The following is a 20,045-nucleotide window of genomic DNA, read 5'->3' on the forward strand; positions in this document are numbered from 1 at the left end:
AAATAATTCCAAATTATGGAAAAAAACTATATTTAGTTACAGGGATAAATTACAAGCATTTTTGGTGAATAGACATACCCCAAATTCCTACCCACCTTCGAGAAAAAAATTCGATAAGATACTGAAATTTTTGGACGAAATTAAAAAATTTCAAATGATACTAAAAAAATTATATTTAATTACAGGAGTCAATTACAAGAATTTTTGGTGAATAGACATATCCCCGAATTCCTAAACACTTTCGAGAAAAAAATTCTTTACCGAAAATCTAATGTGAGACCAGAAATGCTTCCCAGAAATTTCATGCAAATATTTAACATCTTATAACTCTTGAACGGATTGGAGGATTTTAATTTTTCAACAGGCAAACAACGCGTATTTAGGTGAAAAATATGTAGAAATCGCAAAAATATTGGACAAGTGGATCCTCGGCCCCGCAAAATGAGAAAAAATAAAAATGATCCAATTTTCAAACGACCATTACACCTACAATGGTAAAGGTATCTCATTCAGTAGTGAAATAGAGCCCATGGGTACCTACGAAAAAGTATGAGACAACTTTTCCGTAGCTCGTTAAACAAAATTATTAAAAATGTAAAACGAATTTTTAAGAAAAATCGACAAGAGGGTAGGTGCCTGAAAAAAAAAATTTCAAATCGTTCTGGAAAAATTATTTTCCGTTGCGGAGGTCAATTACAATCGTTTTTTATCATTGGACGTACCCTCGAAATCCTACCCACTTTCGAGAACAAAAATTTAGAAGGTATGAAATTTTGTCGATAAAACTAAAAAAGATTTCAAATCGTTCTGGAAAAATTATTTTCGATTGCGGGGGTCAATTACAATCGTTTTTGGTGAATGCACATACCCCCGAAATCCTGCACATTTTCGTGAAAAAAATTCAGTACGGGCGGAACTTTAAACGTTAATAACTTTTTAACGAAGCCTCGAATGTCGATTTCCGTGTTTCGCGATACGATAATAGAAACGTAATGTTTCATTGTCAATCGTTATGCACCGCACTGAACAGAACTGTTTTTTACACACGCGTTCATTCTTACTTTATAACGAATTTTTAAGCCTTTTTGGTCAATATCCTGCTACCAACATTATTAATTAATAATTAAATGAAATATTTGTTAAACAGAACAGTTATAATAATAGAAACGATTGTAAATTTATTACGGACGTATATTTTATTTACGGGCCATTCGGGGAACATGATTTCTTACTGGTATTCAAAATTTGTATATCGCGTTATTCTATCAGATAATATCAAGGTTTGAAACAACCATAATTTAATACTAAATGGATTATGTCTTAGTGAATAAAATAACAAATTCATGTTTTCTTATTTCCCCGAAAGGCAATCTATTTTCGGCACCCGCAATAATTTAGAAAGTTGTCGATAACATAACCGAGTGAAAATAGTAATTCATTGCAAGCATTGAGGAGAAAAAAAGGAAAATTTCTCCTTATTTCACAAAATCCATTTGTTTCTACTTAAGGAATACTAATTATATAATACAAGTAACATTAAACGTGCAATGGTAAAAAATACTGGCGAATCAGGATATTGTGGTGGATATTGATGAAATAACAAATTCGTTAACACATAAAGATATATATTTTCCGATACATTCGGTGGTATTATAAAATAAACGTTAATAATTCTCGCAATAACATTTACACCGCCATACTGCCAACCCTGTAATTAACTATACGTATGAAACCAACTATCACAGATATGAAATCATCATTTTTTTGAAATCTACCAAGAATGAAAAATATATAGAAAGAGTATTTTGGACGAATACTTGAAGAGTTTAAATCTGATATTTATTACATCGGAACGATGAAATTAGTGAAACGTTAAAATAACGCAAAAGGTATTGTAAAAAAAAAATATAAAAAACATAGAAACTATTTCTATTAAATGTATTAAATGTCGTAACTTTGGAATTTGATTGGAGAAACAACATTTTATACGAATCAATCTAATAATATGTCTCAATATGTCAATAATATGTTTTGTTTCTATCGAAGAAAACTTTAAAATCGTATGTTCAAAACGCACGTAAATATTCGAGCGATAATCAATTCTAGTCTTATTTTAGCCATTCGGTTATTGCTTGAGTTGAAAATTGTATTCTCCAATATTATTTAGAATTACTTATTAAAAGTTACAATAAAGATTTATTTTGATGTTTCGAACATGTTTGCCCGAGTATGATAAACTATAATACAAGACCTATTAGAATACACTATGCGGTCGTTACCAATAGTGAGATTCAATTCCTTAAAAAACTAATAATAATTTGAAATGTTGTCTTTTAACTAAAAATTAAATCCTTAGTTTTTCTATCAATAATCACTTCTGACCATTTCTTCTCACGCTTTCAAGCTAGTTCAGAATTCAAAGTTCGCAGACTTCGGAGAATTAACTTTAGCAGAATTCTATTTTCATATTAAAATATACATATCTACAAAGTATAAATTTACGATTTGCCCACAAAATTATAATATTTCCTTATAAAATGCATTCACTATAAATACAACTACACTATTTATTGCGTATGTTCACAATTTGTACACAAGTATTTGGTAGATTGACTACATAGGATTTACATATATATTCTAAATATTTATCATATTTTGTGTTATGTTTGTTGCCATTACGTATGCAACGGAAACATTTTTTAAAGCACAGAGTGGCTTCTTCGATTCTTCTCGAGGTTCGATGTTCAATGTTCGATGTTCCGACTAAAAATAACGACGTTGCAGCTTATTATAGTTGTTGTAACCTAGAAAGACTCTTTCTGTTAAGTCTGCCACCAAAGATATAATGTTGATCAAAATGAACCCACTTTCTTACTTTCCTACTTTATACTTTTACTTTATGTATATACTCAGCTAAACGCGATATTAAAATTATATGCTCTGGAGTTTTTGGAAAACGCTCAATTTTCTAAACATAAAATATGCCACGAATATTGTGGACATCGATTTCATAGTAACTCTGGCTTCTATCATTTTTATTGAGTATTGCGTACTTGGTTTCATATACTAAATCACCGAATGCTGTTAAAAATTCTTCGATCCTGATAACGGCTCTAAACAACGTCCTACGTGAGCCAATAGCATAAGTAGAAAAAGATTTAGCTCTGCAGTTACGATACCGATTCATCGTAATCTCTAATTCCTATCGAGGGAATATTCAATTGAGTACATATGTATATCTTTTGTACGTCATCGCGGATTAAGAAATGTGCACACACTGATCTTGTTACGTAACTTCGCGATGATTGCGAGAAGACTATTACGAAGATATACAAAGTGCTCCACTGGAAACAAACTAACGTAATATCTTTCCTCCTTTGAACGATAAACACAAGTATTTCGCAGAAAACTTGTATGCCTTCGAGACGAGCATCGCGTGATGACAAGAACTATTCAGGGTCGGTACAGCGAGCGGGTTTATGATACGGACGTGACTTCTCCGCCATTTTTGAGGATTAGGCCTTCGAGACATTTTTACTTGATAAATTAGGATACGGTCATTAACCCTTTGACTGCTAACGGCGTATGTATACGCTTTCACAAGTCTATCAATATATACGAAAAGCGTAAATTTACGCCCTCTGCATTTTTTTTACTATAACACCTTTTACTGTTTTACCAATTGATTCGATATGAAATTGGATAAAAATTGGATATTTAAAAATAATTTGCATTTATTATTTTTTTAAACCGCAAGAATGGTCCCTTAAATCTCCGGGTACTTTTTTGGTCTCCAGTCGCAGCGACAGGCATATGACGATCGCGCCATCTATGTCGATGGATTCTTCCTAGGACACGCCGCAGTCAAAAGGTTAAGGAACCTCCAAACTCCACACGGGACTTGGAATCCTTAGAGCTCGTCCTTGCCTCAATAGCGATTGACATATCGCAAACCCGCGTTGGCGGACAGCTGCGGACCACCGAGGTCTCGCGGTCGTTGGGCATTTCCCAAAAAGTTAATAACAATGCAGCGTTCTCGCTCACTCCTGCATGGTCTACCTGGACACTGGACGGCAGGGTGGGTGGGAATGTTGCATATTGTTAGGAACCGCCCTACCAAGGTGACGACGATGAGGATTGGCTTGACCAATCCTCCCTCCGGTAGGCAATATTCGTCGTTGTCACCTTGGCAGGGGAAATCGAGGTTTCCCTATGGGAAAAATCAGGACGGAGAGGCAGATTAATTTCGACAGAGTAACATCTTCGATAGTTAGTCTCCGCAAGAAGTCATTTCTGCGTATCAGAAGCAACAACTTCTAAGAGTCAAGGTACATGTTAAGAGCACAGAGTGGCTGTGCAATACGCGACGACCACGAGCAACATTTGTAAACGAATATTTGTTCGTGGCCAAAACAATAACCATAAAAAGAAAAGAACCGAGCTAAGGGTGCTAATTTCTGTAAATCGCCATTGCTGTGATTAGACCAATACGTATGTATTTAACCCGTCGAGTCGATACGTATTTGTCACTCGACTAAAACAAAATAATTTCATTATAGAATTTCATTCTTCCCATTAATAAATATGTATTTAGGTTGTGTAATAAGTCCGTTCGCGTTTCTTTGTAGCAATATCAAATACTGTAAATTTTTTATAGAACTATTTTGATCAATGGTTTACGCGCCATTTTATTTTACGATCTTCTGCCATCTTTTAGATAATTTATATATGTCTTTATAATAAAATTCATCGCTTTATTTATTTAAACTTCCAAATACGTCTGTATTTAATTTTTCGGTGTTTTCGAACGACTTTTCACTAAGAGAATTTTTCAATACAAATATCAATGTAGTAATTTTTGTCTTATCATTAAATATATATGGAGTTGTAAATTATCGTAACGGAAAACAACTCCTTTTTTAACAAATATTTCGTACCGTTAAATCTTCCAAAAAAGATTTGTTTCTTGCATGCTTCATTATGCTCTACACAAAGTTTTATTTAAATACAAATTTCTTGATTGGAGTACTTTTCGTGTAAAGAATTTCTTCCGCTGAAATACCGGTGGTAATTTTTTGGTCTTCCTCCAACTTTTAATAATATACTTTTCAATGTTTGTTTCTTATTTTGTGCACTGTTGATCGACTAATACTATGGTTTTCTGCGACTTGACACGTTGATAAATCGTCATTCAAAAGAGATATGATTTTTTTTAAACAATTTGGAGAAATTGGATACCTGTTTATTCTTACTTTACTTGCGTATTTTTCTGTTCGACTGATTGTGAGCAATTGAGTGTAAAATAGCATATTGTAATCATTTGAATCTGCTAGATGCAAACACATTACTAAGACATTCCATGTAAACGTTGTTTTCACGAACTGGTGCAAAATCGAGTCAATTTATTCTTTTTTTCATTACCAAACGAGAAGACATTAATTACAGAAAAAGTTTCTTATGTTACCTTTAACTGTAATAAAGATAACTATAATGTTTGTTTTTTAATATTCCCCTATATTCTTAGCAGTACGTAATGATCTATACAAAACTTGTGATTATTGGTTGAGCTATGCTCCTTACTGTATATGATTTATACTGTCAATATTTTTTCCCTTCTACATATATTTCACGATACGTTCCCACATTAATTATACCAAAGATGTTAATTAATATGATACTTTATTTTAGTTTGACATAATAAGAACTGATTTTTTAAATGTGTCAACTTACTTTTCGAGGCGACTGTGTTACACAACCAAACATTTGATGGGTTTCTAATTTAAATAGTACATACCAACAACTGTCTATCCGACGTTATGATATTGCAAAATGGAGTCCCTCAAGGTTCGGTAATAAGCATAACACTATTCCTAGTATCCATAAATGCTGTTTTTTCCGTAACAAATTTACCAGTCCAAACATATCTTTTCGTAGATGACTTAACGATAATATATAAAGGAAAATATGAAAATACCACAGAACAACTACTCCAAAACGCACTAGACAACCTACAGAATTGGGCAGTGCACAACTTAAAGGAAACCTCACCAACAAAAAGCTACACAACCTACTGGGATTCATCAAAGAAACAAAATTAATTGACAAAATATAAGAAAAAATCCACCCGACCGACGGCGCTAATAACCTCGCAGTGGACGCGGTGTAAAAAAATCATCAAATAAAAAAAAAAAAATAATATAGTACATAGTGTCTAGCCCTTCAGAAAAATAGTTTGCCAACCCATTTAGTAGATGACACGCGGATGGATGCCCGAGACAATGATAAGCTCTCGTTGCGCAATGATTTCCCGTATAAAATATCGGGCATCGGCTCGCTTATTCAAGAACGAGGAAGAGAGAGAAAGAATGGAAAGTGAACTCCCGTAGGGCAGCGTAGCTGTTGCGCCATGCTTGCTCTGAAAGTTCCCGTGCACAAGCGCTAAACATGGAAGCGGTACACGCCGCAATTATTAGAAGAACATTCAATATCTCTTGGCGCGGAAAGGCTCGTTTAATTCGCTCTTACATGCCTTCGGTAAACTGTGGCGCGGACTGTTTAACCGACCAAGTCGGCGATCTCGAAAGACTGACAGGATCCGACAGTATCTCGCTTGATTGATCGGATCCTTTTACTGATTTATGCTCCATTCCAGGCGCTAATTGATAAGAAATTGGCACCGTGGAAAACTGGAATGAACGCAAAGAACCAGGAACCGCGAATAAAATGACCAATTATTTTCAACGGCCAGCTCTGTGAGAATTTCGTCAATCCTGGAAATACCGAGCCACGAGTCGGTCGTATTAACACGTTCCCGTACGAGAATGCTGTAGCATTCATTTTCATTGCGATGCAAAATTACACGAATGCACTAACACTCAAATGTATGAAACACATTATCATGCATTCAATTCTACAATATACAAGGTGTTCGGCCACCCTTGGGAAAAATTTTAATGGAAGATTCTAGAGGCCAAAAGGAGACGAAAATCAAGAATACTAATTTGTTGATGGAGGCTTCGTCAAAAAGTTATTAACATTTAAAGTTTCGCGCGTACTGAATTTTTTTCTAGAAAGTGGCCAGGATTTCGGGAGTAGGTCTATTCACCAAAAATTATTATAATTGACCCCCGCAACCGAAAATAATTTTTCCAGAACGATTTGAAATTTTGTTTTTTCATCGAAAGCCACCATCTTGTCGATTTTTCTTAAGAATTTGTTTTTCATTTTTAATTTTGTTTGACGCTCTATAGAAAAGTTGTCTTATACTTTTTTGTAGGTAACCATGTGCTCTATTTCAGAAAAAAATTTCATTCAAATATATTCACTACTGTAGGAGTTATAGTCGTTTGAAAATTGGATATTTTTATGGAGTTTTTCTCATTTTGGCGGAATCAAGATCCACTTTTCCAATATTTTTGCGATTTCTACATATTTTTCACCTAAATACGCGTTGTTTGCCTGTTGAAAAATTAAAATCCTCCAATCCGTTCAGGAGTTATGACATTTTAAAGATACGCATGAAATTTCAAGGAAGCATTTCTGGTCTCACATTAGATTTTCGGTGAAGAATTTTTTTCTCGAAAGTGTTTAGGAATTCGGGGGTATGTGCATTCACCAAAAATTCTTGTAATTGACTCCTCTAATTAAATATAATTTTTTTAGTACCAATTGAAATTTTTTAATTTCGTCTAAAAATTTCAGTACCTACTCGAATTTTTTTCTCAAAAGTGGGTAAGATTTCAGGGGTATATCTATTCACCAAAAATGCTTGTAATTGACCGCTGTAACTAAATATAATTTTTTTAGTATGATTTGATATTTTTTAATTTCGTCTAAAAATTTCAGTACCTACTCGAATTTTTTTCTCGAAATTGGGTAGGATTTCAGGGGTATGTGTATTCATAAAAAATAATCGTAATTGACCCCCGCAACCGAAAGTAATTTTTCCAGTACGATTTGAAATTTTTTAATTTAATTTTTTGTCCCATTTAAATATTTCCTGGAGGTGGCCGAACGCCCTGTACAGTTTTTATTTTTTTAAATTATTATGCCCTTTGAAGGCAACTGATTCATGGAGTGTCTTCATTTTACTTTGTCTTGGCGTGTTTAAAATTTTCTCTTAACATGAAAGGCGACGCTGTATATTTCATCTCCTAGTCAGTTACTAATACAATGGAGCCATTTCTCCTTCGAGATCTCTTTGTTCGGTTTGCGTTTTACACAATCGGTACTCTTAAGCTTTCGAACGTTCTCGCTGATTTCTGATGCACGCGCGAATGCTTTGTACATACAGAATATGAAACACGTAAATCTATAGGTAATTGCACAAGACACCGTTTGTGAGCGATTCTGTTGTACAATCGAAAGCAGAAGGCAAGAAAAACACATTAATTGCAACATATCAGAGAAATTGTTTTACCAATTAATACGGAACATGCAATAGTAATACGGTTACATCCTGTTGTGACGACGTTCAGTGGAAACGACGAACATCAATAATCGTAACGATTAATGAGGTCGGATGGTGCTTCAAGGCTAACCAATAACACGTGTAATCCTCTTATTATGTCGTAGATACATCGAGTTATGTCATAATCCTAAAACTGATTTCTATATATTCTTTTGCATCGACTTGCTGGCCGATCGTCGCAGGTTCAACGCGCTAATGCCATAAAAAGAATAATAAAAAATAACGACGAACAACCAATGTAACCGAACATGTAACAACGGACAACATCGAAAAATTACATTGGTCTCGTTTCTCGAGATCGGCTACATCGAATACGTAGATTCAGGCAAAAGCACCAAGACTCGATTGCTTAATTCTAAGAAAGTCGGTTAGCGCACCATGTTGCCTGAAATTTAAAGTAGAGAATTTGCAAACGCAAGATAAACACTCATCATTCCTCTTCAGCGACACGAACATCGAATACAGCAATGCTAACGAACAATTATTAAACATTACAACAACGCATGGTTTGTTTCACTTACTCTTGGACAGCCGATAGATTATAGTAACTCCGATGGTGGTGCTGTTGATGATGGTGCTGATAGAGTTGAGCGTTGGTAGACGGCATCGTTGACACCACTTGGCCATGGTTGTTGTGAACGTGATGCTCCTGGTGCAAATGCGGTTGTAGCTCCTCCAAGGATATGAATTCCTGCGGCTCCTGATCTGGATGGAGGAGCTGCGTGTAACTCTGTGCCATTTCTTGGGCCACCATCTCCTGTTCCGATGGTCCACGAAAGCACAGCAGATCTTCGAGCTCCTCCTCCTGGCGGTGCTGATATTGCTGCTGATGTTGCTGAGGGTGTGCTTGTTGCTCTTGACGGTAATGATGACAGGAGGGATGTTGATGAAGATCGGTGCTTCTCACGCAGGTGGCATCCCCGACCACAACATCATTCTCCACACCACCGCTATCTGCCAGTAATCCACCCTCGTCTGAGGATGCACGAACCGTTGTTCTTTTATCCAGATTTCGATGTCGATCGAATCGCGGCACAAAGTGGTTGCAACGTGGGAACGACGAGGATGAAACGCGTTCGGGTGTTCGTTGCACGCAAAATGAGGCCGTCCGGGCTTCGTCGATCGAGCCTTGACGGCGATCGCTTTTGAATTTCAAGATCGAGAATCGCTCGAAGCGGCTCCGTAGCATCATTTTTTCGACGATCGATCGACAATTTGCTGATCGATCGGTTCGATTCGCGCCACATTGACCAGTGTACGGCGCGGAAACTAAAGAAACGTTACAACGATAATCTTTTTATCGTAAATACGATTGCTGTCTACGTTGAGCTTTTTCTTGGAATCTTGGCGCAGCCAACGATACACGAAGATTTTGCATATTACGAAACGTGATAAGATTCCAGCCGTGCAATTACGTAAGCCGGTGTGTAATCATTCATTGCACCTTGTGCCGATGTAAAACACAACTTTCTATATCGTTGTTGGACTTGAACAGCCCATTAATTTTCCTAGAATCCGAATGTTGTTACGCATGACTATACCGAAACGTTAGTGACAGATTGTACTATGTAATATGCACCTGGTAAATGATACTATGCTCGATTACGTGGAATCGTGAGATCGCTGGAACATTGAACTATTATAAACACTCGTAGAATCTAATGCTGCGTTAATAACACGTCGATAACATGGCATCGTTAAACTGTGTCGAGAAGGAGATTCATTATAATTTGGCAATAAGTTTCGCGGCGAATAAACGAAATCTGATTCGAGACGATATTTCAAGGTGTTCGTGCGTATTGTTCGACTAAAATATTATTTGAAGCAACGATTTGAGATCGTGTCCGCTACACAATTTTCTCACCGCGATAAAGTACTGAAATCATAGTCATGGCGATGCATTACATAAAAGTAATAATAGGGAGGAACAGAAATATCGTTCAGCCTGAATCTGGAATGGCCACGTACAATGTTATTTTAACTCGAAACGGAACAATACGGAACATCGATACTATTGTTTCTAGAAAAAATATGCGCCACTGTGTCGGTCGATCTACTTCTTCATCCGCCGAACAACGTCGATTTATTCTAACGTTAGCGAAGCGATAAAATGATAATGAAACCTACGAGATTGAACGACCGCCCGCTAAACAGATTAAGCTGCTACCGTTCTAATATCTAAAATTGTTTCCGAGACGCAACAGTTCAAACGTCGTGCAAAAATCACGAACGCCGCTGCACGTGTACAGTCAGCCTTTATGAATACGGAATGTGCAAAACCTCAACTTTTCAATTCTCAACCGGCGTTGATAACGACACGATGCCCGTTGTCGCGTTCTATCAGATAAACCCGAAGGAGATCTGGAATCTTTCTCGGCGTACTTGAATTTTTTAACGCGTTTAGCGATGGAAAGGTCGTGTCCTGTTGAGAACCGTTTGCTTCGAAAGAGATATTTACTTTTATTCAAATGGTTAACCTGGGTACCGGTTGGAACGAATTCGAAAGTCGATAGAAGCAATTAGATTTTCACAGTAACGTCGCACAATGGGCTGGATCGAAGATCTTAGTGACGTTTTACCAAAAAAATTAACTTTCACGTGTCGATTTTTAATCAATTGGTATTACCTTACAAATGTCTACTGACCTTAAAAATGAAAGAATTGATCAAATTAATTATAAATTATAGCTGTATCGAACTGTTAAAATTTAACATTTTCAAATGTACGTTTGACGCTTGAAAAGTGTACTTTCTTTTTCACGATATTTTGACGATTTCGTTTAATTTTTTTTCAGCGTTTCTTTTCTACAATAAATAGCATTATTTTCCATTAAAACGTATTAATTGCAGCTGAAGTTATTGTATTTAATGCACTAGGAACGTAACGTTGAATATACTACAGAAAATTGGCAATATTTTTACAATTTACAAGAAATATCTTCTGAGTCCCAAGTTGTTCCACGTTCGAACATATCTCAATGTTTTCAGGATGCTTTCTTTTAGATAATATATAAAAATTATAACCAACATCGTCCACCTTTTTGAATTATTAATGTTCAAAGTTGGACAATTGTCGGAAGACGCCCAGGAAACAAAGCATAAAGATTGTAAAAAGTTTCGGAATTACAAGAGCAGGAAAATTTCAAGAACAGCAACGAATGAAGACATCTTTCATAGACTACTATTAACATCTGATCCATTCATATCAACAATAAGATTAAAATCATACAAAAGGTACAGAAAATTATTAGATCCTGAAGCTATGCAATTACTCAAACAAGGACAGCAGAACTCAGCCCATAACCTCAAAAACCAAATGGTAAGATTGTATCCTCCCTATACAGGGACATTCTAGAGGCCAAATTAAGACGAAAATCAAGAATATCAATTTCTTGGCTGAGGCTTCATTAAAAAGTTATTAAAAAATTTCAAATCATTCCGAAAAAATTATTTTTGGTCGCGGGGCTCAATTACAATCATTGTTGGTGAATAGACATACCCCTGAAATCCTACCCACTTTTGAGAAAAAAATTCGACTAGATACTGAAATTTTTAGACGAAATTAAAAAATTTCAATTGGTAATAAAAAAATTATATTTAGTTACAGAGGTCAATTGCAAGCATTTTCGGTGAATAGACATACCCCAAATTCCTACCTACTTTTGAGAAAAAAATTCGACTAGATACTGAAATTTTTAGACGAAATTAAAAAATTTCAATTGGTAATAAAAAAATTATATTTAGTTACAGAGGTCAATTGCAAGCATTTTCGGTGAATAGACATACCCCAAATTCCTACCTACTTTTGAGAAAAAAATTCGACTAGATACTGAAATTTTTAGACGAAATTAAAAAATTTCAATTGGTAATAAAAAAATTATATTTAGTTACAGGGGTCAATTACAAGCATTTTTGGTGAATAGACATACCCCAAATTCCTACCCACTTTTGAGAAAAAAATTCGACTAGATACTGAAATTTTTAGACGAAATTAAAAAATTTCAATTGGTACTAAAAAAATTATATTTAGTTACAGAGGTCAATTGCAAGCATTTTTGGTGAATAGACATACCCCAAATTCCTACCTACTTTTGAGAAAAAAATTCGACTAGATACTGAAATTTTTAGACGAAATTAAAAAATTTCAATTGGTAATAAAAAAATTATATTTAGTTACAGAGGTCAATTGCAAGCATTTTCGGTGAATAGACATACCCCAAATTCCTACCTACTTTTGAGAAAAAAATTCGACTAGATACTGAAATTTTTAGACGAAATTAAAAAATTTCAATTGGTAATAAAAAAATTATATTTAGTTACAGGGGTCAATTACAAGCATTTTTGGTGAATAGACATATCCCAAAATCCTAACCATTTTCCAGAAAAAAATTCGAGAATGTGTGAAATTTTTAATAACTTTTCAACGGAGCCTCCATCGACAAATTAGTATTCTATTGTTTTTCGTCTTATTTTGGCCTCTAGAATCTCCAATTAAAATTTTTCCCAGGGGTGGCCGAACACCCTGTATAATAGACATTTTGTTACAGTGTTTAATAATATTATCTGAATTACATATTTCTATATAATCTAAAACTACACGTTTTTCAATATAAATTGTTTAAGAAAATTATATCAAATAAGGAATACACTTCTGGTTTATTATGCTACATTAGTGTGGGATAATTACATTTACAACATTGCAGAGACCAATTAAATAAACATAAATATAAAATTAATTAAACATAGTGAAGGTAATTACAAAATATTCTATACGTTATTAAAACGGGAGAATTTCGTAATATTTTTTTGTGCAAACCGCACTTTGGTATCAAAATTTATATTAAAATGTCACTAAAATTGTTGATCTGGCCCGCTGTGCGGCGTCCCGCCATCGCAAGGAGACGACGAAGATCGGAATCATTAGCGCGTCGGCGGCCGAGTAACAAATTGACGGCGTATCGAAGAATCGCGAACGCGGTCTATGGCGATTCACGCGGCTCGAACCGCACATTAATTTTGCTTCTATGGCTGACAGACAATTTCGTATTTTTATGACATTTTCACTGCGCGCGTGCTAACTATGAGCGACGACTCTCGCGTGAACGTGCTGGCTAGACTACAGTGGGTGTAAAAACTATTCGTGCAGTAACTAATTACGACTAAAATGCTCAATAATAATGTTCATTAAACAATATTCTTCAAACAACCAAAAATATTCATGTCGTTTACATAAATATCAAGAAAAATGAACAAAGTGACAGAAATGAACGCGTAATAAGTATTTGTACAGTTTTGGCGCCATTATCAAGTGTACAAGTAATTTAAACATTTGTAATAAAAACAACAAATAATTGTAAAATTAATATGTATAATTAGTATTTAGTAGGATTTCCCTTTGTTTTTATTATTGCGGTTAGCCTTATAGGTATTGAATTAACTAAATTAGACGCGATTTTATTAGCAATATTATTCCATTTGTTGATTAAAGCATTTTTAAGTCTGTTTTAGATGAAATAATAATTGCAATGAAATTACCCCACAAATGTTCAATAGGGTTCATAGCTGATAATTGCGGAGGTGTTTCTAAATGTGCTGCGCAATCTACATTCTTGTATTTGTAAAAGGTATATTTAGGATCATTATCTTGCATGAACACAAAATTATTTTCAATACCCATTTTTTCAGCACTTGAATGAAGATGAGTTTTAAAAATATTAATATATATCTTGCGATCCATTATTCCGTCAATGAAATGCAATTCACCTACACCTATGGACGCTCATGCAGTCCCAAACACATATGGAATCATCACCACATTTTATTGTTCGCTGTAAGTTTTGAGGTTTAGCTAGCTCAGTCCTTGCTAGTTAGCTAGCTCACTCCTTGCTAGTTAGCTAGCTCAGTTCTTGCTAGCTAGATAGCTCACTCTCTGCTAGTTAGTTAGCTCACTCCTTCCTAGTTAGCTAGCTCAGTCCTTGCTAGTTAGCTAGCTCAGTCCTTGCTTTTTTCGAACGAAAGATACACTTGACAAGAAATTGCAACAGTAGAAATTAGCAAAACAATTTTTATGCAACAAAAAATCAAGGTCGATTCAATTTTTTTTAACAAAAATGTATAATTTGTGTGCATCGCTCGATGCATCATTGTATTCTCTTTAAAAAAGTGTAAGAGGTCTTAGATCGAAAATTGACTAGTTTAGAAGCTACGATTTTTGTTCTAAATTCCCATTTACACGACACACTGTGGAATTGACTACTCCCGAAATGATTGACAAAATCCACGATATGGTTTTGAGTGATCGACGAACCAAAGTGCGCGAAATAGTCGGGGCCACAGGCATATCGCAAGGTACAGTGTTTTCAATTTTGCACGAAAAATTGGGTATGAAAAAAATCTCGGCAAGATGGGTGCCGCGTTTGTTTTCAGTGGAGAATAAACCAAATCGTGTGGTCGACTCTTACGCTGTTTTTACGCTTTTTCGTCACAATCCTGACGAGTTTCTGTGTCGATGAATAACTCTGGATGAAACGTGGATACACCACTGCACTCCAGAGACAAAGGAACAGACAAACCAGTGAGTTTTTGAAGGCGGCAAGGCGATGGTCACAGTTTGTTGGGATACAATAACAATAACTGGAGAGTATTATGCGTCGTTATTGCACCGGTTGAGCGAAGAAATCAAGAAAAAACGTCCTCGTTTGGAAAAGGAAAAGATCCTCTTCCATTAAGACAATGCACGAGTGCACACCTGTGCAGTTTCGATGGCCAAAATCATGAAATTAAAGTTCGAATTATCACAACGTCCACCGTTTTCACCGAATTTGGCAGTGACTTTTCTTTATATCTAAATTTTTAAAAATGACACGGCGGACAACGATTCACGTCGAACGTGAAGGTCACCGCCCATACAGATGCCTATTTCGAGGACCTTTCGAAATCTTACTTTTTAGATGGCTTAAAAAAGTTGGAGAAACGTTTGGAAAAGTGTATAGAGCCAAAAGGAGATTATGTTGAAAACTAAAAAAAAATTTACCTAAAATAATTTTTCTTTCTATCTTTTTCTAAGGACTTATTGAACGACCCTCGTATTATAATCGTTATTAGTATGACCGTTCTACATAAATAAATTCCGTTATGTAACTGAAAATATGTTAAGAAGTCGGGAAAATTTCCACGCAAGGAAAGCAGTATTTTAATTACGTAACAAAGAATATTGTGACATCGGCGTCATTCGGGAGCGAATGAAATGATTACGAAAGTTGATCGTGTAAAATAGAAAATTAAATCCCTCGACTGGTGCTGTTTCGAGCAAATGCAAACGAAGCCATTGTATTCCGTTGAAAAGTATTTTTCCTAGATTCGAAACACTCATACCTATACCGATGACATAATTTTTCGCTTAAATAAATTAATTCTCCAAGATCAAAGAAAATAAATCTAGATGGCGTTCTTGAATTTTAACGAGGCTGCCAAAATAAATTATTTTAATTGTCCAAAAACAAAGTGTTAAAATAGTTCGATAACATTCCTGTCGTTCTAACCTATCTGATTTGCCACGACAGCTAGAAAATTTAACTGGCAATAAAACAAACGCGATGGAAACTAATTTGATTTTTTCTGCGATCGAAATAAGAAATCGTTGATCCTTTATATTCCTACTAGCGCAATCAGGATATTATTTCTCCGATATGCAAACGCGTCTCGCGTTGCATAGGGAATAACGCGTTAAATGTAAAATGTATTCAATTATCCAACGTGTTGTAGTAAGTTTATAGGCTAACGACTATCATCTCGGCAACGGTGGCGTAACGTTATTCGATTATAATTTTGTAACGTTTATTTTTTGTCGTTCGGAAACGTTTCGCCGACTTTTCTCTTGCGCAAAGGACATTAAGCCGCTAGTGACTTCTTCATCCTCTTACACACCGCGATACGCGTAATTGCAGATGGAATGGAAAATTAGCGAGACGGCAGATCCGCGCGCCAAACAACGACGAGCAGTTTATTTAAGTAATTTACAGCCTTGCGTTCGATACGCGCACTTATTAAGCGCCACGAACTTAGATAAATGATTCGTATAATCGTACGTGTCATAATAGTAAGCGAACGCGCTAAAAATTATTACAAAAGACACAGCCGCGTATAAGAAATTCATTATCGTGCTGGTTTCGTTGCATCGGTAATTATGTATTTATTCAATGCTTCGCGTGTGACATTGTATTCATGCGACAAAAGCTGATATAAAATTCTAGAAAATGATTGTCGCGCAACACGCCATCGATGTTGACTAATGTCACGACGCGTTCCCCTTTAACAATTTCGAGCGATAAATAATGTGACAAATGGTTTCTAGTTAGTAATTTAACGCGCGATAAGATTGTTTTGTTCGGTACAAGTTCGAACAAAAAAAAAAAAAATCTGTCTCCACGCATTGGGAAGATAGTGCAGAAAACAATGGTCAGCAAATTACGGTACTCCGCGGTTAACCTTGAACGAAACACGCGTTCGCTGCGCCGCGGAGAACTATATTAATCCAGAAATTACAACCGCGTAAAAGAAACAAATACGATACCGATCAACAAAAAGTCTTCGTAATCGCTGAAAGATATTTCGTTCAAGTTCAGGTGCTTCCCTTATCTATATTCGCACTATCTTTGTACGATTGAGCTATCAAACGCCAGTAAAAAAAAAAGTATTGAATATCGTTGAAAGCACTACCGATTATAGCAATTTCCTTAAAATCGTAAAAGAATTAACCGCCCGGCAGGAAACTAAAGAAGAAACGTCAAATTTGAATATACGACGCGTAACATCTTTCGTAACGCTGGTAAACGTGCAACAAGCTTTCTTGTAAGTAAGCGTAAACACGCGACAAGCGTGCAGAACGTGATTTCACTCGATTCGCCTGGAGAGCTTAAAAAAGGGGCTGATATCTAAAGCACAATAGTTCGATAAGAAGATAACGTCTGTTCGACAAGAACGATCGCAGACTATTATTATAAACAGAAGAGAAGCATCCAACAGGAATTTAACAAACACCAGAATCGTAGAAGATGAATGAGGCTGGTACGAAAGAAAGAAGAAAGAAGTAAATGAAAGGGCCACGATATCCACCGTTTATCGCATAAACTGAAAATCGTCGTTAGAGATTAGATATCGAGGGGTTTCCAAGATCATCCGATACGAAGATTAGACTGTACACGGCACGATTAGATCGTTGCAACGACGCCCGTAGGTGATGTTAATGAAGAAAGTAGGGAGATACCTTAGATGCTCGACGAAGTAATCCAGAGCCACGCACTTCGACGACACGCATTAATTCTACGCAGAGATCGGAGCATCCTAGTGAGACGGTGCACATTTTCATCGACACGTGTTTTCCACCGATATACACTGATCATCGCCGATTCGATTTCAAACCACTGCATTTTCACAACGAGCACCGTTTCTCTGAACGAACATCGCGAAGGCGTTTCATCCCGTTTCTGGTTATTCGTTGGTCGGGAATTGGAGATCCTCGGCGCGCACTGGCACTTGTTCGCACGTTGCAACCCACGTATCGCCGATACCGGGCAAATTCGGGTGTTCACAGAGGCCGGCGGCTTACCGAGCAGCGCATACATCCACGTCTTCGCCAACGGCGAGGAAGCGGCGACATCCTCGAGGAGCACAGAAGGCTTCTCGCCTTCCCTCCTCTCGACCGATGCCCTCGTGCTTCGAGGGTGCCTCTTCGACGACGACGAGGTCGTGCCGCTGGCGGATGACCGTGCCGAGTGTCGCGAGTTCGTCGACGCGACCACGTGCTACCGAAAGAAAAGACGGCCACTTCGAGGAGCGAACGATGCGAACGATGCACGAGGAGGACCACGAGCGTGTCGGCAACCTTCGTGATCGTTTACCGCGCCGCTACTGTTCGTAACAGTGTCGTGGTGGTGGTGGTGGTGGTCGCAGTGGTGGTAACGAGCCATTTTGCCAACTCACGCGCACTCTTCGTCCGAGCGGCCAACGAACACTGAGCGCGGGTGGTGGTGGTGGTGGATCAACCGGAGGTGGAAGTGGAAGAACACCGATGGATTACCGCGGTCGCACCACGTGTTCCTGGACCACCGGCGCAGGTAGGAGTGGACTAAACATCCACTCGTTCAATTTTCAGACCAACGCACCGGAACAATCAGTCGCCAACCTGGGGAACTAGTTTCCGTCGCTCGCGAAATACTAAAAGCGATAGAAATCGGCTGACATTGGTATCATCCTTGGAGTATCTTATTGCACCGACGACGCAAGGACACCGACAGTCCGACTTTGATTTTAACCCTCTATGGGCCGTATTTTTGGTAATTATTTAGAAGTTTGCCCTCCTCACCGATTCTCGTAACTTATACAATTTAATTTTTACATACATAGTACATACAATTTGATAATGCTAAGTACCAGAGTCCTATTCGTAGGACAGCTACATAAAACTTGTAACCAATACGAGTTTTTGCTAAAAATACATAAACAAAGTTTACAACAATCTTGAATAATCATTCCTCAATAGGAATAACACATTAGAAGATAAAAAAAGTGGCGATATGAAATTTTTATGATTGAGTATATAATTCGTGACAAAGTAAGAAAATTTATGCAAAGTTTATAATTTTTTTATTAAAAGAATATTGGTAATATAATACAACAATAATTATAATTTAGTTTAATACACCCTAAAATATATGTGGTAAATTTTTCATTTAATTTGAACCAATTTTAAGGGTTGAAAAAAAATAAAATACTCAGTGTCCTATAAATGGGACACTAGCTTATAATGGGTTAACTTGAATGTTTATAGTGTGTATAATAATAACATTGGGTAATTATTTAGAAGTTTTCCCTCACCGATTTTCGTGATCTTGAAATGTGTTGTCAAGGTCATCATTCCGAACAACTTTTCCCTATACATGTTACCGCCGCTCCGGCCTTAGTTTCCGAGATATTCGTAAATAACTGTAGTTATACTTATGTCACCAGTACACTGTATTCTAGGAAAAATGGAGACTGAATGGTGATTGAAAAAGTGATTGAAGTGGTTTGGGCCTTCCCAAATATAATATACGAAATTCTACTTGAGATTCATTTTGTGTTTCGTCAGAAATCGGAAACATTTCGGCCATCATGTCGAAAAATGCCATTATACGCTCATTAACATCATGTTGACGTCGGAATAAAACTTTATACAATTCATTGTAGCATGAATTACTTTTCGTTCAATTGAAGACTCCAACAGCTTATTGTAATCATCACACAGAGTTAAAAATTACACAAAAACACTATAACGACTTTAACAACACCGATACTCGTGAGTTTGTCAACAGCTCGAAACTGACAAGACGTCACTTGGAAGGAATACGTATCAAATACCCAAACAAACGCAAAAACATAACTGTTGTAACAAGAAGAATATGTTACAATCAAAGTGTACTCGTAATCTAAGTTTAACTAAAGATTTTTGCAAATATCTCGGAAACAAAGGCCGAGCGGCGGTAACAGGTATAAGGAAAAGTTGTTTAGAATGATGACCTTGACAACATATTTCAAGG

At 36.5% G+C, this 20,045-nt stretch overlaps 1 protein-coding gene across 10 annotated transcripts in view; it reads right to left on the minus strand.

The window, feature by feature from the left end:
* LOC122401934 (protein cycle) overlaps window positions 1-20,045 on the minus strand; it is a 113,606-nt gene that overhangs the window by 50,307 nt on the left and 43,254 nt on the right. For 2 of the 10 annotated variants that reach the window (XR_006259480.1, XM_043404378.1), the window contains exons 1-2: window positions 18,077-18,918; window positions 8,992-9,445 (exon numbers count right to left, since the gene is read on the minus strand). The exons of 3 other annotated variants lie outside the window; for them this stretch is intronic. Coding sequence is in view for 4 of the 7 variants with exons in the window: in XM_043404378.1 (XP_043260313.1) it covers window positions 8,992-9,445; window positions 18,077-18,092 (470 nt within the window). In the remaining 3 variants the exon portion in view is untranslated. Of the gene's footprint in view, window positions 1-8,991; window positions 9,446-17,734; window positions 18,920-20,045 lie in introns of those variants that run through there. 5 more of the 10 variants (XM_043404376.1, XM_043404379.1, XM_043404377.1 and 2 more) reach the window with 4 other exon arrangements.

The sequence above is a fragment of the Colletes gigas genome, unplaced genomic scaffold, assembly GCF_013123115.1.
Source record: "Colletes gigas isolate AHSC1104 unplaced genomic scaffold, ASM1312311v1 Colletes_gigas_Sc00030, whole genome shotgun sequence".
NCBI classification, from domain to species: Eukaryota; Metazoa; Arthropoda; class Insecta; order Hymenoptera; family Colletidae; genus Colletes; species Colletes gigas.